The sequence below is a fragment of the Oreochromis aureus genome, linkage group 7, assembly GCF_013358895.1.
Source record: "Oreochromis aureus strain Israel breed Guangdong linkage group 7, ZZ_aureus, whole genome shotgun sequence".
NCBI lineage: Eukaryota > Metazoa > Chordata > Actinopteri > Cichliformes > Cichlidae > Oreochromis > Oreochromis aureus.
The window spans coordinates 36,114,432-36,137,142 of record NC_052948.1 but is presented as its reverse complement, the minus strand read 5'-3'; the positions used below and the strand labels follow the sequence as shown (position 1 = coordinate 36,137,142).

General features: G+C 38.7%; 1 protein-coding gene across 7 annotated transcripts in view; it reads left to right on the top strand.

The window, feature by feature from the left end:
* vav2 (vav 2 guanine nucleotide exchange factor) overlaps positions 1-22,711 on the top strand; it is a 188,248-nt gene that overhangs the window by 115,918 nt on the left and 49,619 nt on the right. For all 7 annotated transcript variants that reach the window (XM_031739005.2, XM_039615025.1, XM_039615023.1 and 4 more), the window contains exon 3: positions 14,682-14,740. In XM_031739005.2, the coding sequence (XP_031594865.1) occupies positions 14,682-14,740 (59 nt within the window). The remainder of the gene's footprint in view (positions 1-14,681; positions 14,741-22,711) is intronic.

Below are 22,711 nucleotides of genomic sequence, written 5' to 3'. Positions count from 1 at the left end.
TTCACACAGGAACAGTGTATTCATAACTAACTGACAGACAGTAAATGAGCTTGTAAACTTTGTGGTTAGTGTCTGACTTCTTTTACAAACATCGCTTAATATGGAGCCATATGCACCCACGAGGCAGATACTGTATTGTCAGAGTCCTCTGACCCCATGAATGAATGTATTAAAATTATTTTTGGATATTAGGGCATAACCAAAGCTATCATCTGCTTTTAGGCTTTTTTTTCAGGACATGTGCTGTTTTTCTTTCTTTTTTTTTCTCTTGCATGCAGCAGGATACATTTTCCAGGAAATGTTTTCTAGATTTGTTTGTGAACTCGTTGAATATGTTGTTCGTACACCACAATAAAGTTATTTGGGGAGCTATTAATGGTTAAAGTGCTTTACACCGCTTTGTGTTTCATTCTGGTCTCTCTCTTTCCTGTTGATTATACTCTTGCCTCATTTGTCACAGCATTTGAAAAGTGTGTCATTTCCTGTGTGTTCGTGGCCTGACCCTATTCCATTTATCAGCTTTTTGTGAGACTCTAATTGTCATTGCTCTTGGCACAATGTTGTAGCCTTCTTTGTCCTCACCAACAATTATTTCATATTCAACCTGAAATTTCACTTTCAGTTCTCCATTCTGCAAAGCCATTAATGCGCGGTTATGATCAAGATCTCCATCATGACAAATGACATGATTCATGTGCAACTTCCCATAAAGCAGCTTCCCATTTATTACTGATTCATTATGAAGTCTGTTTTCTCTTGGTATTACCAAGTAAGTATCTCACAGATTGAGATTATAGTAAACTTTGATCGTATTGGCTTATCAAAGAGGTCATTGTAGATAGGAAGTGTTAAATGCCACAGTGATAAAAAGACAAGGAGAAAAGAGCACTTACAAAAATAACCACACTGTACTTTGGCAGTTTTTCTTTCAGTATTATTTTGACATGTGGTCGCAGCAGTGAATGGAATGTGCTCCGATAGTTTAGATTGCTCCCCGTTGCCTTGTGCTCCTCTTCATCTGTCAGCAGCATTAGGTGTTCCCCAGACAGGGTCTTAATAGTGGCAGAGCGCAGGGGACAGGGCCTGTAATGGAAGCTCTTTGTCCAGTTGTCACTTTCACTGCTCCCATGGAAAAATCCTGCTGGCCATTGCGATGAGCCCTCTAGGTAACAGCCACAGCTCTTCTGTCACCGCTTGACTAAAAGCATGTATCACACTAAACTGTCTTAACTTTGTTCTGCCTTGTTTTCTCTTGATCTCACTTGTTTTTCCAGCCAGTTGGGTTTTTTTGACAAATGTACTTCATATATGGTATGATAAGTCATGAGCAAGTTAGCTTTTATGTCATTTGAAACATGTGAAAAGAAAAATAATGCTTTTGTCGTTGTCTCACCCGATATGTATACAAATGCTTTGTTGTTGCATTGCCAAGATACGGTTCAGTAAAGAAAGGAATAAAAGCTTTATGCCATTAAAATTCCTTCATGTCTCAGATGCCAGAGTTCCCAGCTTATCATCTCCCTGAAGTGGTTCTGAATACCTCCCACTTGACTTTGTATTAGTTGAATATAAAGGGAGCCCTGGCTACATGCACCTCTTCCTCTGGGTAAACATTGTTGAGTGTGATAAGAATTTTAGAGAGAAATTAATATTGCCACAGTTCAAGGAAAAGGCCACAAAAAAAAAGCGTATCGCAGCAACCAGTTTAAATATAAAGCTAGGGGGTTGCCATAGGATTCATCATCTGCAAATACCACTTCTCTCAAGACGGGACGTGGAGACGGACCGGGGAAAGCTGCCCATTTGTGCATGAATAATGAGACCAATAAGCTTCAAACCCTGAAGTTGCTTCAGCTCCAAGAATCTGTAGTATAGGTTAGCGTGAGTGCCGATGAAGGCATGCGCATATAGTTATAGAATTATTTTGATTGATTGTATTCATTGAAGTATCATAGATGGCAATAGAATCTACTGAAATTATTAGGTCATGTAAACTATATTATTGTTACTATCAAACCAAGTCTATATGGAGTAGCATGCTTTCTGGGATATGGCTTTGCGCATAAGCTTTTTATCCTGGTTCATTTGTGGACAGTAATGTGGATATGTGCACACAAATGCATAACTTTCTTGATCACTTTGAAGGTAGTTGTACACTCACTTTTTAAGATAACTTAAAATAAAAATATTCAATATTCTCTGGGCACTATTTGAGCATTCTTTGAAGACCCATACCGGCTCTCAAAACTGCTCTTAAATGACTGTGCTGGACTTTGGATATACTAGCTGTACTTGAACTTTGGATGGGGTTTTTGGTGTTTAATGGCACATGACATAGAGCTTCTGTGTGTAATACTGGCACCTTCTGGTTATTGTAGTGTGGTTTGTTATTTTATGTATTTGTATGTTTTGGAGATTTTTGTTACATATATAGTTTTTTAAAGAGGCATTCCAGTCATTTAGCAATGCACTTCCACAAAGATAAAAGATGCACAGACCTTTTATTCCACAAACGCTGGATTCAGCATTTAACATATACAAAAGCAACCTTGAGCATCTTGCCCTTATCAATGTATTCACAATACAAACAAAACATTTGACTATGAAATCAGTGTTCCGTTTTGCAGTAAGTTCAGATGTTTGCATAATGTGGGGGTTTTGCCCATGCCCCGCCTTCCCCCAACTTTCTTATCTCCTCCAGCAGAGGGTTGTGGGCAGACCTCCCTCCCACAGGCCAGCTGGATTACGCTTGTTGGTTTAATCCCATTCATTCTCTCAGTACTCTGTGTCAAACCGAAACCTACTGGACCATCGTGTGCCTTGGTCTTGCTTACACATTTATACGCACACACATGCACGCAGGCATACGTACACGCACATGTACTCAGGTGTCTGTGTTTGATAAGGCCCGTGTGGAAGTATTAGCCCCATCAGCCCAGCTCCATCACATCATGGGAAATCCCTTTTCCTCCAATGATCCCCAGTCTGCCCTTATCACCACATCCTGCTCTAAAGCCCTAAACCCTTGTGTCACTACACGCTGCTTTTGTGTCAGGGATCATCTCTCATGTGCGTGTAGAGCGACTAAAACGGAAAATGCTGTTTACATGTCAAAATGACTTCAGCTTTACATTTTAAAAATGAAATGTTTACAGTAAAAAACCAACAGGAGATAGATCTCTCTCTTTTCTTCCCCTCTTCACATGTCTGTGTGCATCATCACTAATCACGAAGAGTTTCATCTCGTTAACTTTATCATCATAACTTTTTAATGTTCCTGTTATTTGATTTAGCAGTATTTTTTTCTTTAAAGTTTTTAATATGTTATTAGGTTATTTTACGCTTGCATGGAGCACAGTTTTCTTGCATTGTTTTTCCACTGCAGCTGAAAAAAAAGGAGGAAAGGTTGTGTAATAACTAATGGATTTGCTGAAGACAGCAGCTGTTTGCTGTTGAGTTGTTAGCCAGACAGTGTTGTATGGCATCTTGACTGGAAATGCTCTGCAAACAGCCAGCAGACTAAACAGATTATAGATCTGACAAGCAGAAAAAAAAATAAAAATTGCAACATCAGGAGCTTCAGACAGTCACAGACATGATGCAAACTGTACACCCATTTTCTTACAAATAGTGTAGATGTGTGTATATCATAGAGTATTTGGTGCAATAATAGTTGTAGTTTGGGTTATACGCTCTCTCCAAGATAAATAATTAAGTTTTGGGGTCAGCTTTCTTCAAGATGACCCCAAAACAGATTCTGCTTCCTCTTTCGGAGCCATTGTACTTTCAGCTATACAAAGTATAAAGCCAATAATCATACACTAACAAAATAAACTTGCAGCAATAGTTAAATTTGAACAGTGGATATCATTTAATTAAATATATGTCTCTCAAGCAGTATGATAATATCACTCATTTTAAATAGTAGAACATCTTTAATCTAAATTGCTCAAATTGTGCCTGTGATTTAACACACTTAACTTCATTGCACTCTATTGCATCTCAACATCCTTCCCACAGCTGTTTGTGAGACATTAAGACATTATTCTTAATGACACATTCTGTCACAGAGTGCCCCAAATGCACGTACCCCCTGATTAAAATGTCATCGACGGCCTAGTGGGTTGGACAGTTCATAGTCTACAAACAGCTGATGAAAGTATTCGAAACATGACATAACACATGGGAAATTTCCATCGCAGCAGGGGGTTTAGTCACTCTAGCATGCAAATGTCAGACACATTTTTTTTAGGAAGACAAAAAAAAAAGAAGCGGGCCAGCCAGAGCAGGCACATTATCCTCATCTACACTCACATACACATTTTCTCATTTTCTGTTCAATTTTTGTGTCCTTTCAGCACTTAAAGGAGGGATGGAAGTTTTCCTCAGCAGAATGCTAAGACCACAAGAAGAAGATTGTGTTTGTTGTGTTAGCTTTTGATATTAAGTGCCAAATTATTTCTGTCTCAAAGATGAGCTGCAGGCAGGGCAAAGGTTGATCCACAACTGATAACCTACCATGTGTAAAATCTTCCAACGTGCCTCAGAGATGCTTTTTTAAAATCATTTTTCTCACATTCAGTCACTTTTGCTTTTTAGTTCATTTTGAGATCATCAGAAGCGTCAGCTGAGTTTGACTCAAGCATTTCTCAGCAGGGGGAAGGTTGTTCTACATCACTTGCTCTCAGTATGTGTTGTTTTGACAGCATGTCCCAAAGAGCTGTTTTAGTCAAACAAGTGTAAATGTAGGTGTCATCCATAATTTGTTGAGGGCAGACTTGTTGTTTTGTTGCCTTCATGCTCTGAGAGGTGATACACTGTTTTTTTTTTTTTTTTTTTTTTTACTCAGCTCTTTAATTGAACCCTTTGGGCAACAAGTGATCGAGGCTTTATACGGTCTCATATTTGACTTTATCATTCATCCACCAAAGCCTTAGATTAACCTTTCATTAAACTTTTATGCAACAAATCTTCTTCTTTTTTTTTTTTCTTTTTTTTTTTTTCAAAATCAAATCAAATCACTTTTATTGTCACGTCACATGTGCAGGTACACTGGTACAGTACATGTGAGTGAAATTCTTTTTTTTTTTTTTTTTTTTTTAACCTGTCCCGTTTGGTTCTTTTGCCATCAGAATTATTGTCTAAAGGCGAAGAAAGATGCCCAACGGATTTACTTTACCAAATGGACCAAATGCAACAAATCTTCAAAAAAAAGTTGGTTTGACATCTTTGGAGATAGATCACGCAACTCTTGGATAAGGATTTATGAAGGATTAATGTCACTGACATCCTCACATATTCCTTATGATACTCTTTAAAGTGACATTTTAAAAAAAAAATTTTTTTTTTAGAATGAATCTTTTTATGTAAAAAAAATAAATAAAATAAATCAGATAAAGAGAAACTCTATAAATAGAGATTTTTTTTTTCCTGACTTTGTTAAGGCATTGTCTTTTATTTTGACCTACTCACCAGTGGTGGTATGTACAGTCCTACTCTGAGAGGCTGCTGTGCTACAGCGGCCCTGAGATGTCAAACGAAATGCAACTTAAGAAAACACCAGCAAATTGACAAATGCTGCAAAAGCAAGCATTACAACAGAAGTTGAATAAAATGCAAGAGAAGTAGAAAACAACAACAACATCTCACAAAACACGACAGAAATGTGGTCCCAATAACCTGATGGACCAGCTGGGGAAGTGACAGAAATCAAAAAATGTGAAGGACTGCAACGGGACAGGCTTTAAACAGGAACATCAGGGTTGTGAGGGGTTTTGTTTTCTATTTCCACTGATTTTTATTCAGCTTCCGTTGTGTTTTGTGTGCTTCTGCAGCGGTTTTCTATTTGCTAGTGATTTCTTAAGCTGCAGTACATTTGACCTCTCATGGCTACCGTTGAGTGCCACTGACATAGTTGGACCTACCGATCACATCTCAACTTCCATCTGTTAACATAGCAAGGCATTTTTGAGCCTGCTCTGCTGGGATGTTCAGTCGAACGCTTGTTGTTCGACTCTTTCTGCGGAATCACTAAAATGTCTTCAAGTTCCTCTCGCCACCCACTCATTCCCAAAACCCCATACCTTCTTGCTCAGCCTTAAGCTAAAACACTGCTGTGATACTCTAAAACACGTTCCCTCCTCATTTATTATGAATGGTCTGGCTTTGCAACAAGTAAGCTGCAAGAATATTAATCCTGATTGAGTGCTTTCTGGTGAGTGCAGAGGCACCTTTTCTGCTATTGTTGTATGATCAGTGTTGCTATGCTTCTTGGTGCACGCAGGTTAAGTGCACATTTATTCAGCAGTAATGCAAAGTCATTTAGACGGCCTTTCTGTTTTTCTTTTTCTTTTACTAAACCTTTTAAGTTGGTCTAAGGTGAAAAGAAATGCTGCACTCAGAGACCATCAATCCATAGTGTCTCCTGTAAATGTGGGTAAGGAGACAGAGTGGGCCATCTACTAATCGGAAAGTTGGCAATTTTATCTTTGGCTCCTTCAACCTGCATGCCTGTGGACACAGTACTAAACCCCCAGTTGCCCCCAATAAAACAGTGTGTGAATGTCAGGTTATAAGTGCTCAGGCACTGAAAAACTTTGATGGATGTACGTGTGCATGGTTGGACGAGGCTTGTAGTAAGAAACCACTTTGGTTATAAGTACCAGTCCATTTAGCTTTTTTATATGATTTGTTTTGGTGGTTTGGCCTCTGTGGTTTATATAAACTCAGATAAAGACATTTTAGCATGTTAACACTTACGTCCACTTTATTGTAAATGTTTAACACAATTCTGGACTTGTTTTCAGGTTCCCTGAGACGAGTGTTGTTGTTGTGATTATATGTTGTGCTGGTATTATTAAAATTGAACTGAACAGAGCTGAATTTATTAAAAATAATTGTCCCCAAGTCCTCTGTTCTTTTAGCTGTGAAGCATATCAGCCGACAACAACAATAAATGAGTTTCTTCTGGGTCTTTTTTTTATTTTATTTTGTTTTTGTCATTTTCAGTTTCTGGATAAGTTTCCATTAAGCCCCCTTCTTGTTCACTAATATTACATTATTTACAGGCTGGTGCAGCATTGAGCTGTTTCTATTACTGTGTGTGAAAGAAAGAGGGGAAAAAAGGAGGAAAATGTTTTCATGCATGGCCCATCTTGAGTGTGTGTGTGCTGATACACACATGTACAGCATGCACAAAACAGGCATAGTCACGCATAAGCGAGCAGGCCCATGTCTGGTGATATAGCGTGAAATGGGACAGGTCATGGACATGGCTGCAGCACATCGGCAGGTGTTGACCAGGCCAAAGCGATCTATTGAGTATAATTTGCACATGTTAGCCACTGTTGCCCTTTTCCCTTCAACAGCGCAGGTTCAGATCAAATCGATGTTCAAGGTCCTTAAACCTAAATAAGCTCTAAAATTGATTTGTTGATACATTTTCACATCAATAGTTCATTGGTGGTTGTAGGATATGCATTTCAAAATAGACAAAAAACCCTCAGAATTACCTGCGTTATATTAAGTTCAGTCAGTGGGATAGGTAGGAACGATGTGCATTTCATGTGTGGGCTAACTACCCTGAAAAAAGCTTAGAGCCATTTTGTCTGGCACCCATAGTGCTTGGGGTCCTCAGGGTCAGCAGCAGCACTCTTTCAGGCCCGCAGGCCAAGCCAGAGGCTTTTCTTGCACCGACATACCCAGTAAAATCCCCTGTAATCAAGCAGCTGGAAGGTCCACATTGAGGGGATTTAGTGCAGTGTGGCAAGTGCCAATCTGTCTGCAATCAGGATTTACACAGGCCCAGCTCCCGATGGCATTCAGTAATTTCTAGCACGATGCTTGAGACTGATCACAGCAAGTCATGATGTCCCTTGAATAGAAAGACAATGCTGGTCAAACACAGCCCATAATGTGTGAGTCTGGAGAATGGTGAAAGTAGAAGTAAGGATTGTGATATAAACAGAGCCAATATTTTATATTTTGTGTGTACTTACTTTGCATTTTATTAAAAATCTCATACAGCGTGCCCTCAAAACTACCTCAGTTACTATTGCTTTTAATTGTTTTACAAAATATACAATTAATATAAATCTTTGTGATCCTGGTTCATGTTGACTTGATTGTTTAATTTCATAATTTCTGCAGATTTGTCAGCTGCACATTCACGCTCCCAGTATCTTGTTTTACCACCTCTCAAAGCTATTCTATTGGCTGTAGATCTGGAGTTTGGGCAGAATACTGAAGTACACTCATTGTCATTTTTATGTAAGATTTTTAAGGTGACACTTTCTTTGTGAAATTATCTGATATCAAGCTGGACGTAGCCATGAAAAGATTCTAAATCATGTCCATACACATGGTTAGCAAGCATACATAGAAAGGCTGTGGCATTTAAACTATGATTGATTGGTATTAACAGGTCCAAAGACTGCCAAGAAAACATTTCACGCACCATTGGTGAGCCTTTGACCACTGCAGCCTCAAATTTGTATTCTTGGCTGACAGGAGTGGAACACGACATGGTCTCCAACTCTTATCAACCATCTGTTTCAATGTTGGACATTATGTGCATTCTGGGATGCTTATCTACTTAGCAGAGTTGCACAGAGTGGTTAACTGAGGTATTCTATCAGCACCATTCAGTCTCGCAATTATCTTCTTACCTCTTATTGACAAGGTATTTTCGCCCAGAGAACGGTTGGTCACGTTTTGTTGTTGCTTTTCACATCATTAACTGTTTATAGAGTTTACTCTCTATGTGTGAAAAATGCTGAGAGATGAGCATTTTCAGAAATGCATGGAACCAGGAGATCTTGCACCAACAAACATTCCACTCTCAGATCACATTTTCCATCATTCTAATGTTTGGTATGGAAATTAATTGAAGCTTCTAACTTGTATTGACTTGATTTATATGTGTTGCGCCGCTTTAACATGGTTGGCTGAGTGGTAATTGCACGAAAAAGCATGTGTACAGGCATTCTTAATACTCTTGATATACAGAAATATCACTGATGTGTTCCTGAATTCTTGTTTCATTTAAATATTTAGATATCTTGTATTGCTTTCCTCTGCATAAGAGTATGGATTGTAGCAGACTGTTGCCATCAGTGCGCTTCTGTTAGCTGAGAATAAGTGTTTACTTTCTAGCCCGCTTAATTAGGCTGTTACCCAATATTGTTGGGCTCAGCTTGATTTATAACTGGTTTAATGCCCTTTCCTCCTCCCATAGTATTTCTATTTATATAGTTTGTTTCAGTTGTAGTTTTGGATGTTTGATTGAAGTTAACTTATTTCTTCTTTGTCGCCTTTTTTATTGTCTTGTGTACACAGAGCCCCTATGCAATAAAAAAAGTAATCAACTCTTTTGGGCCTCCCAGTATGAATAAATTCCAGATCTTAATACATAATAAAGTTTAAGTTATGTGTGTGTACACTGCACACTGGTGTTTATCGCTCATATATAGGATATGTGACGGAAGCTTTTCAGGAGAATTTTCTGTGAATTGTGTAGAAAATGTAAAAGAGAACAAAAAGGCAAAGGCGGAGGTGGGGAGAGGATAGGAGGAGGTTTGTAAAATGCTGAAACTCCCAGAGGCAGTGGGACAGTGGGATGGACACACACACACACACACACACACACACACACACACACACACACACACACACACACACACACACACAGACTCTGCTTTCCCTACTTTGTGTGTCTATTATTGATGGGTACACAGGGTTCCCACTCAGCCATCTGTTCTCAGTTCTCCCACTCTGTGCCCCTTTTGGTTTTTGCCTACAACTTTAGCAGACTGGCATGAGCAGAGCAATGCTGTCCAATCAAAGTGTGAATCCTTCATAAATATATCACAGTATTAGGGAGTTAGCTGTTTGAGCAGGAGCCCAGTGAGAGAAAAGAGAAAAATAAAAGTAATGTCCTGAATTTTTAATTAGTTCGTCCTCTTTGCTGGATATCTTCCAATACTTTCACTGATTTGCAGCAGAAGATATAATCATGTCGTAACTTCATCAGATCTAAATATAATTGGCAAAGGGGTGTGTGTGTGTGTGTGTGTTTGTGACGGACTGTCTTCTTGTGTTCAGATCTTAATCAGATCACAGCCACACCCTCCGACTGTTAATAGCATATGGCTGCAGTTTTGATTTGATCAGTGCGGTAACTGATGACCATGCATATTTAGTCGAGCCCCGGTTGCCAGGGGGAACCCGTGTTGTGCAGGTCTTTTGATTGGCTGCAGGGTGGTCGCATGCGGTGTCGCTTGGCGCCCAGCTGGGACACAGGCCACATGTGGCGAGTCTGGAGACATGTAAGGTTGGTGTGTTTGCAAACACTTGGCTTCGCCCCGTCGGTCCACAGATGCAACCATTATCCCCTCTCCCCCACCCTTCCCTGCTCTCTCCTCCACACATACACACACATGCACCTTCCTATGCAGTAAACAGGCCATAAATGTTACATTTCAGTCACACGCAGAAAACCGTGAGCACAAGTTGAGGCTGTGAGACTTAACGTGCGTCCTCAATTGCATTCATCTCGTCTGACAATAAGGGTCAGCAGTGGGTTAGGGAATGCCAGGGGCTTGTTGGGGGTGATGATTAAAGGTGAGATCATGGTTTGGGGGCTTTAAAAACCTGCAATATTACTCCATCGTGTGACTTGTATTTTCCATATTCCTAGAGGGGCAAAAGAGGCTTTATTCTCTAGCGAGCAGTAGAGTTAGGATCCCCCGGGGAGTACAAGATGAGAGGGGAATTAATAATGTGCGCGGACTCAAAGGCTTTGACTGAACTAAAGGATCAGAAGCGGCTGAAGAGAGTGTATTAGAGGTAGAATGGAAAACAGAAACATGGGCAAAGAGAAGAAAGTAAGAGAGACTGACAAGCAACCTTTGAGCAAAGGCTGGAAGCAGTAACCTTTTAAAAGAGATAAAACAAGTCTGTTTCTTAAAAAATGAAGAAGAAGAAGAAAAAGAAAGGGGTTTTTAAAAAGACCAGCTATTAAAGGGATGCTCCCCTGAAGTTATCCTTTCAGTATCACTTGTATTCCTTTTATAGTCTTACAGCTTTGGGATGTGTTGACATCAATAGTGAAACAATAACTGTACGTTAAATAGATTAATAAGAAACATAATCCTCATTATAAGCAGTACATGAGAACAGTTTTTCATTCCTTCAGCTGCCCTGAAAACAGATTGCAAATTAGCATTTCTTACCAAAGCTAGCGTGAGTCACGAGCTGCCATGGCTCCGAGTACTGAGAACATATTTTTCACATTATGATGTGTGAAGCCAACATGAACTAAGAAAAGAGAACAAACTTCCTCATGTTGAGGAAACTTGAGATTTAACATTAATAGACTTTACACTGTGATGTGTGAAAGTCACGCTAGCATGCTCAGTGCTGGCGCACACACTCTCCTCAGGCCACGCGGGCTCTGGCCCTGCTGTGACCTCTCTGGCTCAAAGCCAGTGGTTCTGCTATCCTTTGAACCTGGGCAAACCTGGCTCGAGGCAGCTGTGTTTAGCCAGATCTGAGTGCAGCTGATCACGGCAGGCAGCATGAAATATTAATTGCTATTAAATGCCAAGTGCATACACCCGTTCACCCTCTTGTTTCATTCGCATTTTACATTTTTGTCTTTGCTCTGTCTTTAAACTTTATCATCTGTCTCTCACCCTTCAACAAAGAATATGTAGGCTCATAAGACCAAAAAAAAGAAAAGAAAAAAAGAGTCAATAATGATGATGGGGCAGTTTGCCAGATGCGTTCCCTTCCTGCAGCTTTGCCAAGTGGGCAAAATGCCACCAAGCAGCACAATGGGTTTATCCTCAGTGATTTCTTAAATACCATAAACACAGACACCTGAAACAAAGACACATAGTAATCTTTTCTATCTACTCACTTGCTTCTTTCCACATCTTTATCTGTCTCTTTTTCCCTTTTGGTCTCCATCTCTATTTACAGTAAACAAATAGGTGTCAAGTTAAAACAAAAATACAATCCCTTAGTCTCTTCATAAAGGGGACCTTCACAATATAGAAGCCATACTGTTATCTTTGTAGTCTCTGAAAAGTCAATCCATAGTTGTTCTCAGTAATCACTTTTATCCCATAAAGAAACCAACGCTGTCCTGAAAACCATTTTTAGGCTTTTCGGTGGTAATCAGCCATAATAATTGCAGCTTTGCCCTTTGCATCATGATTAAAATACTAAATTAGGGATCTTTTAAAAGAATGCTTCTGCCTCTCAGTAGACTTCTGGAGACATTCAACAGCAACTTGAATTGAAGCTGGTCAGGCAGCATGTGGTGGCCTAACACTGCTGTATCTTTCCTTTAATTTCCTTTAACTGCAAATCTATATGTAAGGAAGGTATATAATGTTAGAGTGACCCCGTGTTGAAACCATTAAGCATGACTAAAACACTCCATTACGCAGGTCTTTAGCAGCTCAGAGAAATAACCTCTTATTATCTGGTTGAATAACAGGATTCCCCCCCTAGAGTGGTTTGATGTAAATGAATGTGACATATATGCACTTCGTGTAACTGATTATGTTAAAGACAAGAACACCTTGAATAGAGAGAGTGGACAACAGCACTTCAACACAAGCACTCCACAGCTCGAAATTGATGGTCTTCGCTCCATAACAGCCATTAACATGCGCTCAAGTTGAATGTTAAATACTAAAGGCGTTGAGGTTCCACATTGTGTGTTTAGAGAAGAGGGAGTTTGATGAGACGCTGTCGATGGCACACCTGCCAAGGAACAGGGGTTTAGATAACAATTTTGTCCTCCCTGTCGAGGAGACATCTGGCATTGCCACGGTGTTACAACCCGAAATACACCCAGGAGTGGGTAATGAGGCATAGGAGACAGGGGGTTGTGTTTTATTGTGTGTGAGTGTGTCTGTGTGTGTGCGTGTGTTTTGGGGCGGTGGTCCTCATCTTCCTGAACTAGCCTCTGTAGGGCCTGCAAGCACACCATCTGCAGTCCTTAGCTGTAAGCCCACTTGCGTGTGACTCATAAGCAGCAACAAATCAACTTAAATGCATGCACAGACACATTTGAGCTTTTAAAACTAAAAAGCTAATAAGTATGGAGGCTTTAAAAAAAAGCTGCCAGCCACCTAGCCGAGGCTCTGCACCACATGTCTTTGAATGTTGCTATTAACATGGTGGCCTGCATTATGTTTACACACAGTCCTGTGTGGAGCTGCATACGCATGAGAGGGGTTGCTAAGAAACGCTCAAGTAATGTTCGATAATCACCCTCAAAGAACAGAGGAGCTGCGAGGAGTGTGTTTTGTTTAACTGCAGCATATACGATGGAAATGAGAGTGGCTCTTCCCCTCTGGTGTCTTTTACTTTTCTTTTTCTGTTGTTGCCTTTGATTTTTTTTTTCTTTCTGGAGCCTGTCTATTAAAATCCATCGAAATGGTCACAAACGATCAATCGCTTAAATGATAAATCATAAGTCTTTCAATTCTGATTTATTATTAGAATAAATTACGTGGTGCATAAGAAGACACAAAAACGGAACACAGTATAATGAAGCCGTCTGGAGCTGCTTTAGTGTTAGAAGACTGCTTTCGACAGTATTATGGAGGGATGCAGTGAAGATGTCTTAATGGTGAATTCTTAGCATATCAGAATGTATTGCAAGAAAAGGAGATAGCTGTAAATGTGTGTGATGCTTGTGTTTTACAGAAAATGGTGGATGCAGCCTTGTACATTGGGGGTGGGGGGTAAAGGTGTAGCGGTATGAAAACAAAGCATTTCACAGCCAGCCGGTAAAGTTTAAATTCAATAAATAAGTAAAGTGCTTCACAACAAAATGCCATAACACAAAAACAAAAGTTGAAATATGGAACACTGTGCTAACTTTTCCTCTGACACCACTGAAATGGTGTCAGAGGATGGTGTTAGTGCGTTTCTACTCTACTTGTATACTCAAAGCGCTTTATACAACATGCCTCAATCAACCAACACTTTCTCTTTTACCTTTTTCTATCTAGCATTCCTAAACATTCACAGTCTGATGAGAACATCACAGAGAAACTTGGGGTTCAATATTTTGTCTAAAGATACTTCGGTATGTAGACTGGAGAAGCCAGGGATCAAACCCCCAACCTTCCAGTTAGCAGATGACCTGCACTACCCCTGAGCTACAGCCATTCTACAAATGCTCAACAGAGGACACTAGTGTAAAATAGGGAGCGAGGAGCCTGTAGGCCACACGCTCCCATATCTCAGATATGTTGTGCTCAAGGACAACAGAGTTGTTACCTGCAGCACAGAGACTTATGGCTGATTTTGCCCTGATGGCAGCCTTACTTTGATAATCACATTTGGAAGTAATCAGCTATTCACTACAACCTTGCCTTGTAGTGAAAATTGATTATCACTGTGGTGCTTAGTTCTCATGGAATCAAAGGTTAAGGGACACGAAACTGGTTACTGCCAAGTCAACAAACTGGTTATGTTCTGGTATTCAGTGTGATCACAGCCTTTTAAGATGACATCATGAGTCAGTTACTGTAATCTGTGGTTACCGTAACTGTAAATGGATGTTTAGTTCATTAGAAGTCTTCAAACATAAAAGTAAAGATGAAAGAAATTTGTAGTTTAATTGTTCTAACGTTTCATGTCTTTGTTTATTTCAGGTAATCTCCGCTCTGTCGAGGATCTCCCACCACAGCATTGCACAAATCAAAGGCATCAGGTATGAGTCTCATTTCTCTCTCATTTGTCTTTTAGACAGCTGAAGCACCTCCAAATATCAGAGTCAAAGAAGCCATTTGGAACGATTCCACATTTTCTTACCAGCCTATTTTAAAATGGATGTAGCTATTAACGTCTGCTGCTCATTTGAAATTCAATTTACATTTTAGGCAATTAGCAGCAGCATTCAACCTCCACATTATCATGCAGGACAGAAATGACTGACAATACATTCCCATCTGTCACTCAGACAGCGCTGTGTCATTCGCAGTCAGAATACTTCATTCCATGCAAGAGTAGTCATTTTTAGTCTCAAGTAATGGCGAAGTTGAGAGAGTTCTCCCCATTTATTGGAATGGGCTCCTAAGTTCTCGTCATTTGCTTGATCTGCTTGGAGCTCGGTGGCTCACCGGCAACACATAAAAAGACATTTTATCTGTCTGAGTAATGAGTTGATGGAGCACACCCGTTAGGAGCCGTGCCAGGAAATGAAGGGAGGGGAAGGAAACGGGGAGGGAGAGAGTGACAGAGAGAAAGCAGGTCCCCTGCCATTAATAAAGGCAACATAACCCGCTGACTGCTGGCTAAATCACTGCTTGTACATGCTGACCATTTTGCTGTGAGGTGTCAAAATCAATGCTCATTTGACCTCATTGTAAATCACTGGACTTTCTATTCTCAACTTATTTTACTCTTAGTAACTTTTCAGTTTTTTGACTTTCACTACTTTTGGAGTGTTTGCCCTTTAACTGATTGATCAGCCACCACAATGCTAAAGTCACAGTTCTAGATAGTTTTGGAGGTCGTACCTCTTTTCTCTGCTATAACTGGGGACTATAGATTCTATAGCTATGTTTTTAAAGACATTTTAGCTTCTGCACTATGTATTTTCTTAACATAACTGTGACTTTGGGTGATGTAGGCATGATGTGACTGATCCAGACTTTAGTCTACTTTAATATAAATTTAACAACAGCACTTTGAATACCCAGGCTTTATTAAACTTTACTTTTGTTTCAGTGAAATATGAAAATATTCACTACAGTCCACCTTAACTTACTGCAAGGCACCAACCAGGCAGTGGATAAATGCAGAGGGAACCTGAACAGGATGAAAAAAAACTATTACAAGAGAATAAAATTAAGAATCGATGCATACTCTGAATTATATCACTTCAGACGTCTTACTGTAGTCGTAGTGCAAAAGCAGACAGAAAAAAAAGCTTGAAAGGTAAGCAGTAGGTATTTGCCTTTAGTAACCCAGAACTGTTCGGTCTAAAAGTAACTACTGATCTCTTAGTCTGCTCCCCAGCAAAACAAATGAGAACTTATCTGCCTCATCACAATGACTAAAAGATGACTTTATTAAATAGGGTCACATTTCACTGTTGGCCAGAACAAAATAATATTGATATTAAAGAGTACACTCATCTAAATCCTAAGGGAATGTGTCAGAAGAGGAATGGCATAATACAAATGATAGTGTTGTCTTGATAAGTGGCTGTGAATTAAAAGTAATGCTAAGATGCTTGTTAAAATTTTGTTATGTTAACGTGATCTATTCTCAGAACAGCAAATGACAGTTTTAAACTTTTGCAAAGATAATAAAGAGTTAATTGTTTTTAATATTATTATTTTATTATTTTTCAGTTAAATAAATTATCACTCGAGTAGAAGTCTTTTTGTTTCTCCTCAAGCTTTTTGGAAATATTTCTTAGTCTCGACTCTGAGTCAGTGCTTTTTTTGTCATTAGCATTGTATCATATATTTAGTTTAAGCAAGTATGTATATATGAATATAAATCTTATCCGTGGTAAATTTGTAGAATATAATGACTTGAGAAGTAATTATTGAAAATGACAGTCACAAGAACATTTCAAGCTTCAGCAATGAGGAGTGCAAGCAAAAGCAAGTCACACACTTGTGATGTGCTTTTACTTTTTTATTATTATTTTTTTTTACAGGTTTTTAACCTGTATCGATATGTGTGGGTAGGATTTATCGTGGCACACTGTTTTCACTCCCTCAGAGCTAACTCTTCAGACCACCTCTAAAACCTAATAGTTAACATTAAAAAAAGAAAATCCCAGAATGCAGAAAATTAATACTAAATGCTAGCCGTAGATGTGGTGACTTAAATTTACATTTCACAGGTGAGTTCGAGGTGAATATTAAAATGAACTATCAGAGTAGCAAACCATTGATTTTGTTCCCCTTAAGTGCAGCACAAACAGGGGTTTCGTCAGTTTTGTCATTTAAAAATAATTGTAATAGCTGACTCAATATTAAGAAAAGACATTAAGAAAAAAAAATCCTGACAAACCTCCTTTCATTATTTGACTGTGTTTTGACTTGATATATTTGGATTGAATTAATTGCGCTACACACAAACAAAAGCAGTGCATGAAAGGTTGTTTTAGAAATTGGATTGAGAAGAATATTGTGGAATGGAGGTTTTTTTTAGAGAGCAATTTTAAAGCTCTTTTCCAGCTTAGGGTCCTCAGATTGGAGGGCTCGATGTCCACATGGTAACTCCACAATCTTAAATGCTCATGCACAGACACCACATTGTGGCGATGCATTGAACTGTAGACCGATTGGAAAGTTCCTCATTGTGTTAATGGTTTGATAACATTGCCACAGGCATGACTTTGATGTTTTGTTGAAGCACATTGATCTTGTCTGTTCGCTGTAATCAGAGCTTAGTAATTCATGTCTTTGTTTCTGTGTCAGCATTCCAGCCAGAGTCGGGCATTAAGGTTTTATTTCTCCATGCAGACACGTAATTGCACAGAGATGCACTCTGGATAAAATCACTCAGCATTTCACACATTTCCTGGAACCTGCTGATTTTCCTTTGGTGTAATTTCTGTCTAGAGTCACCCCTCATTTCTTTAAATTTTGGTTGGGAAATGGAAAACAGGTGCAGTGATTTATTGAACGTGTAAACATTTATGGAATTTACTGACTTTGTATCATTCTAACAAGCCTGAAAATCTAAATTTGGTATGACCACCTTTATTCTTCAGCATATCCTGAACTCTGTTAGGGAACCGTTCTTGTATTTCCTCTTCAGGAATAGTTCTCCATGCAACTTGAAGGACATTAAGTGCTCTTATGTGTTTTACATTTCCAATGGGACTTTTCCACATTCATAATTCCATCGATTTTGACAGTGTCCCCAACACCACTGGCTGAAATGCAGCCCCAAACCATGACAGAGCCTCCATCTGTAGACACTCACTGTTGTATCTCTGTGTAGCTCCTCCATACAGACAGATCAACTGATGTATCTCTCAGGTCCTGTGTCAGGTCTTTACTGGACATTTTCCTATTTCTAAGAATATGGCATTCACATACTGTTCATCTGTTGTAGATACAAAATTTAAAATGTGATGATGCATTATTTTAACCCTCTCCTAAAACATATTTTTAGCACTAAAACCTTAACTGGTCCCATTTTATTTTCTATTTTATTCTGTTTGCCTTCATGATTGAGGTTGTCTTCTTCAGTAACAAAACTGCAAATCCTCTTTTTTTTAAGCCTCATGTTCTCATCTCTTTGTGTGTCATACATGTTGACCTTGGCTTTCTTACAGCTTATCTGCAGTATAAGCCTGCATCATCCTCTGCCCTGTTGTCACCCCCAGCCCCCTCCAGACAGTCACCCTACCGCCCACACACACTATCCTCAGCTAACCCTACTGTAACCTTCAACCCGCTTGTGCTTGTGTCCTAATTCATCACTGATCCCTGCTGTTTGAGTGTACAGTATCTCTGAGGGATCAGGTCATAGAGTGTGGGACACCTCAGATCACCACATAGACTGATCTGATGAGGAAGTTGACATAATATAATGATCCTCCTGTGTGATATCGTCACATGCAATGTATATACATTTGTGAATGTTTATTTTTTAAATATTATAGTAGCTTCATGGTGTAGTGGTTTGCACATTTGCCTAACAAGCCAAGAAGCCATGGATTGATAGATTTTTTTTTTAAAGATTTATTTATCTTGGTTAATCATATCAGAAGTTTGAAAACTGAAAGTTTTATGGCTTCCCTCCAGACAGTCACAAATATTTCATCAGATTTACCCAAAGTCTTTCTTCAGATCACCAAAACCCAAGTTTAAATTGAGTTAATTAATCAGTGTAATAAACAAAAATACAAATCAGACTGTAATTCAATTCAATTAAATTCAATTCAATTTTATTTATATAGCGCCAAATCACAACAAAAGTCGCCTCAAGGCGCTTTATATTGTACAGTAGATAGCACAATAATAAATACAGGGAAAAACCCAACAATCATATGACCCCCTATGAGCAAGCACTTTGGCGACAGTGGGAAGGAAAAACTCCCTTTTAACAGGAAGAAACCTCCGGCAGAACCAGGCTCAGGGAGGGGCGGGGCCATCTGCTGCGACCGGTTGGGGTGAGAGAAGGAAAACAGGATAAAGACATGCTGTGGAAGAGAGCCAGAGATTAATGACAAGTACGATTCAATGCAGAGAGGTCTATTAACACATAGTGAGTGAGAAAGGTGACTGGAAAGGAAAAACTCAATGCATCATGGGAATCCCTGGCAGCCTACGTCTATTGCAGCATAACTAAGGGAGGATTCAGGGTCACCTGGTCCAGCCCTAACTATATGCTTTAGCAAAAAGGAAAGTTTTAAGCCTAATCTTGAAAGTAGAGAGTGTCTGTCTCCCGAATCCAAACTGGAAGCTGGTTCCACAGAAGAGGGGCCTGAAAACTGAAGGCTCTGCCTCCCATTCTACTTTTAAATACTCTAGGAACAACAAGTAGGCCTGCAGAGCGAGAGCGAAGTGCTCTAATAGGGTGATATGGTACTACAAGGTCATTAAGATAAGATGGGGCCTGATTCTGATTATTTAAGACCTTTTATGTGAGGAGCAGGATTTTGAATTCAATTCTGGATTTAACAGGAAGCCAATGAAGGGAAGCCAAAACAGGAGAAATATGCTCTCTCTTTCTAGTCCCTGTCAGTACTCTTGCTGCAGTATTTTGGATTAGCTGAAGACTTTTCAGCGAGTTTTTAGGACATCCTGATAATAAAGAATTACAGTAGTCCAGCCTGGAAGTAATGAATGCATGAACTAGTTTTTCAGCGTCACTCTGAGACAGGATATTTCTAATTTTAGAGATGTTGCGCAAATGGAAGAAAGCAGTCTTACATATTCTGTCTCCATGTCCTGGTCAAAAATTCGAGTAATCATTGTTTGAAATTTGCTACATGCTCATGGATAAGCATTCATAGCTCAAAGGATAAGAAAGAGCCTCCCTGAAAGAAGACTTAAAGAAACATATAGAAAAATTGCAAGATATGCTAAATGAAGAAGCAACTGAGACCAAAACTAGACTATAAAATTTTTAATCCTTTGTTTTGGGTCAAGATCTGCAAAATGAGGCATTCTTTTTGAAGTTTCCTTTTAAATTCTAGACATGATACAAAAGGTTGGAAAAAAACTGCTATGAAAATTTGTCCAACATTCTCCCTCTTTATATGCAGATGTAGATCCTTTAGCCAGTCAGCTATAGGCACAAACGACGGAGAGAAGAGACAGAGCAGGTTAACAAAGATGATAGGAGGTGTGTGTAACAATGTCTAAACAGCATAGTTGCTTTCTAAATAAGGATTTGGTGATGACATCTCCATCTCTGCTTCTTGAGAACTGCATTAGAATATTGATGTATGTTCTATGATAATTAAAAATCTGAAGAATATGGCTAGCTAGCTTAGTTTAGCATAAACACAGAACAAAGGGAAGCAGGTAGTTCTTGCATCTGTCTAAAAGTAACAAAATCTGCCTATTGACATATGTATTAGCTTATGAGCTTATCTATTGTTATTTAGATTATAAGGAATAGTAAAACACACTTCGTCTGTCTTTCTGTGCTTATTTTGTGCCCCTTTACACCACTGAACATCACGCTTATTAGTACGCAGTCATCATGTTGCATGTCCGTTTCCGTTTTTGTCGTATGCCATTTGACTGTACTGCATGTGCTAATTTCACTTGTAAGCGCTGTGAATCCAATTCACATGTGCAGAAAAAACCCCTCCTATTCACATGCTGATTGCACACACTGCCCCTCCCCAGGAAATGAAACTGTAGCAGTAGGTTTACAGGGAGAATGGGGAGATTTATAGACAAGCATGGTACAATAAGTAGCAAAGTGCGGAAGCTTGCTGGAGCTCCAGCGATTTATCGACCCCTGCAGAAATGAAGCCGTGTCCTGGGACATGAAACTGCTTCCAGTGCTGACCATTTGAGCTGCTTTCACACATAACAACTACACTGTTGTTCTGCTGTTTGACAATAATGGATCAATGGGACTGGCTCATTGAGGATTTGTACAGGACACCTGCACTAACAGTTCCCATTACACCAGAAGAGTGTGGAATAAATTAGACATGATCACAAAGACATTGGGGTTCATTACAGTAATGTAATTCAGTGAGAAAGGAAGAAGAGCTGCAATGTGTAAAATGAGAACCCTGTGATTTATGAAACATGTTAAGTAAAAAAAAAACAAAGCAAAACAATGCTTTATTTGTGCTTAAAGAGATTTTTTTACCTCTTGTGGTTTGACCATGTGATGTTTCAAATCAAATAACAAAAGCGACTATAATATTTACACAAGTTGAATCATCCAATTCCTCATTCACCTGCTATGAATTAAAGTAAAAAAGCATTCAAATAAATAAAAAAGAAATACCTCAATGGTTAAAAGCAGCTGAAAGAAAAGAGGCAAAAACACATAAAGACACCAAATTCATTGGTTATACATAGCTGCAATTAAAAAAATACTGAATCTCTTTTAGTCTCATTTCAAAGTGTTTTTAAATTAGAAAAAATATAAATATAAAAAAGATATAGTATACAGTGCTTAACAAATTTATTAGAGCACCTCTTATTCAAAAACAAAAACAGATATTTTAGAACTCTGGGAAAAAGGTATTTAAAACCAAAACTTGCAGCAGTTACTGAACTGAATTTTATTTTTTAATTTTTTATACCCAAATTAGAGTCGGCACACTGAGAAGTCAAAAATGAATCAGGCATAACATAAAACCATTTAGACTAATTTTTCTGTTCAGGAATGCAAAACTTAAAAAAACCCAAACATAACTGCTGTAACAGTAACTTCATGGGTAACAACAATAATTATATTTTAGCATTATAGATACATTTGGGTTAAAGAGGTTGCGGATACTGGTGGGTTAACCATTAAAGAAACATATAATATGGTTTTTTGTAATTACTTAAACTGTAAATTTAGTGCAGCTGTGACATAAACGTTACATTGGGTGATGGTCTAATAAATTTGTAAATTGAGATGTACATATATATATAAATTCTACATTTGATATATATATATATATATATATATATATATATATATATATATATATATATATGTATGCTTAATAATTAATTTCTTCCAGGAGAAACATTGCATGCAGAGACCCCAGGTCTTACTGCTGTAATGTTTCTTCTTCTATTTTCTTTTTGGATAACAACAAAAAAATGAAAAACATCTGGACAGCTGTGGTGAAGCTCATGACTCAGTGTGTGGATGGCGACTAACTAATGATTAGACTACTGCTTTTAATCTGTGAGCAGATACGTGATGCATTCACAGGCAAAACTGAAATTAAAAATATATCTGCAGGCAAAAAACAAATCTTTAACATTTTCTAAACACAAATTATTCACCAGCTCCCATTAATGTGGTGTCCATTGCATTTTTACATTTTGGAGTAAAACAGTGAAATGAGATGAATGATGCAAGAGTCAGTGACATGAAATTGCAATCATTTTCCAAAGGTAATGTGCTCCTCAATTAACCATTTTCTATGAAGTCTGGAGACCAGTTGGTGCTGAATTTTTTTTTTTTGGGGGGGGGGGAATAAAAGCCCTGCAGTCCTTCCCCCTCTAAA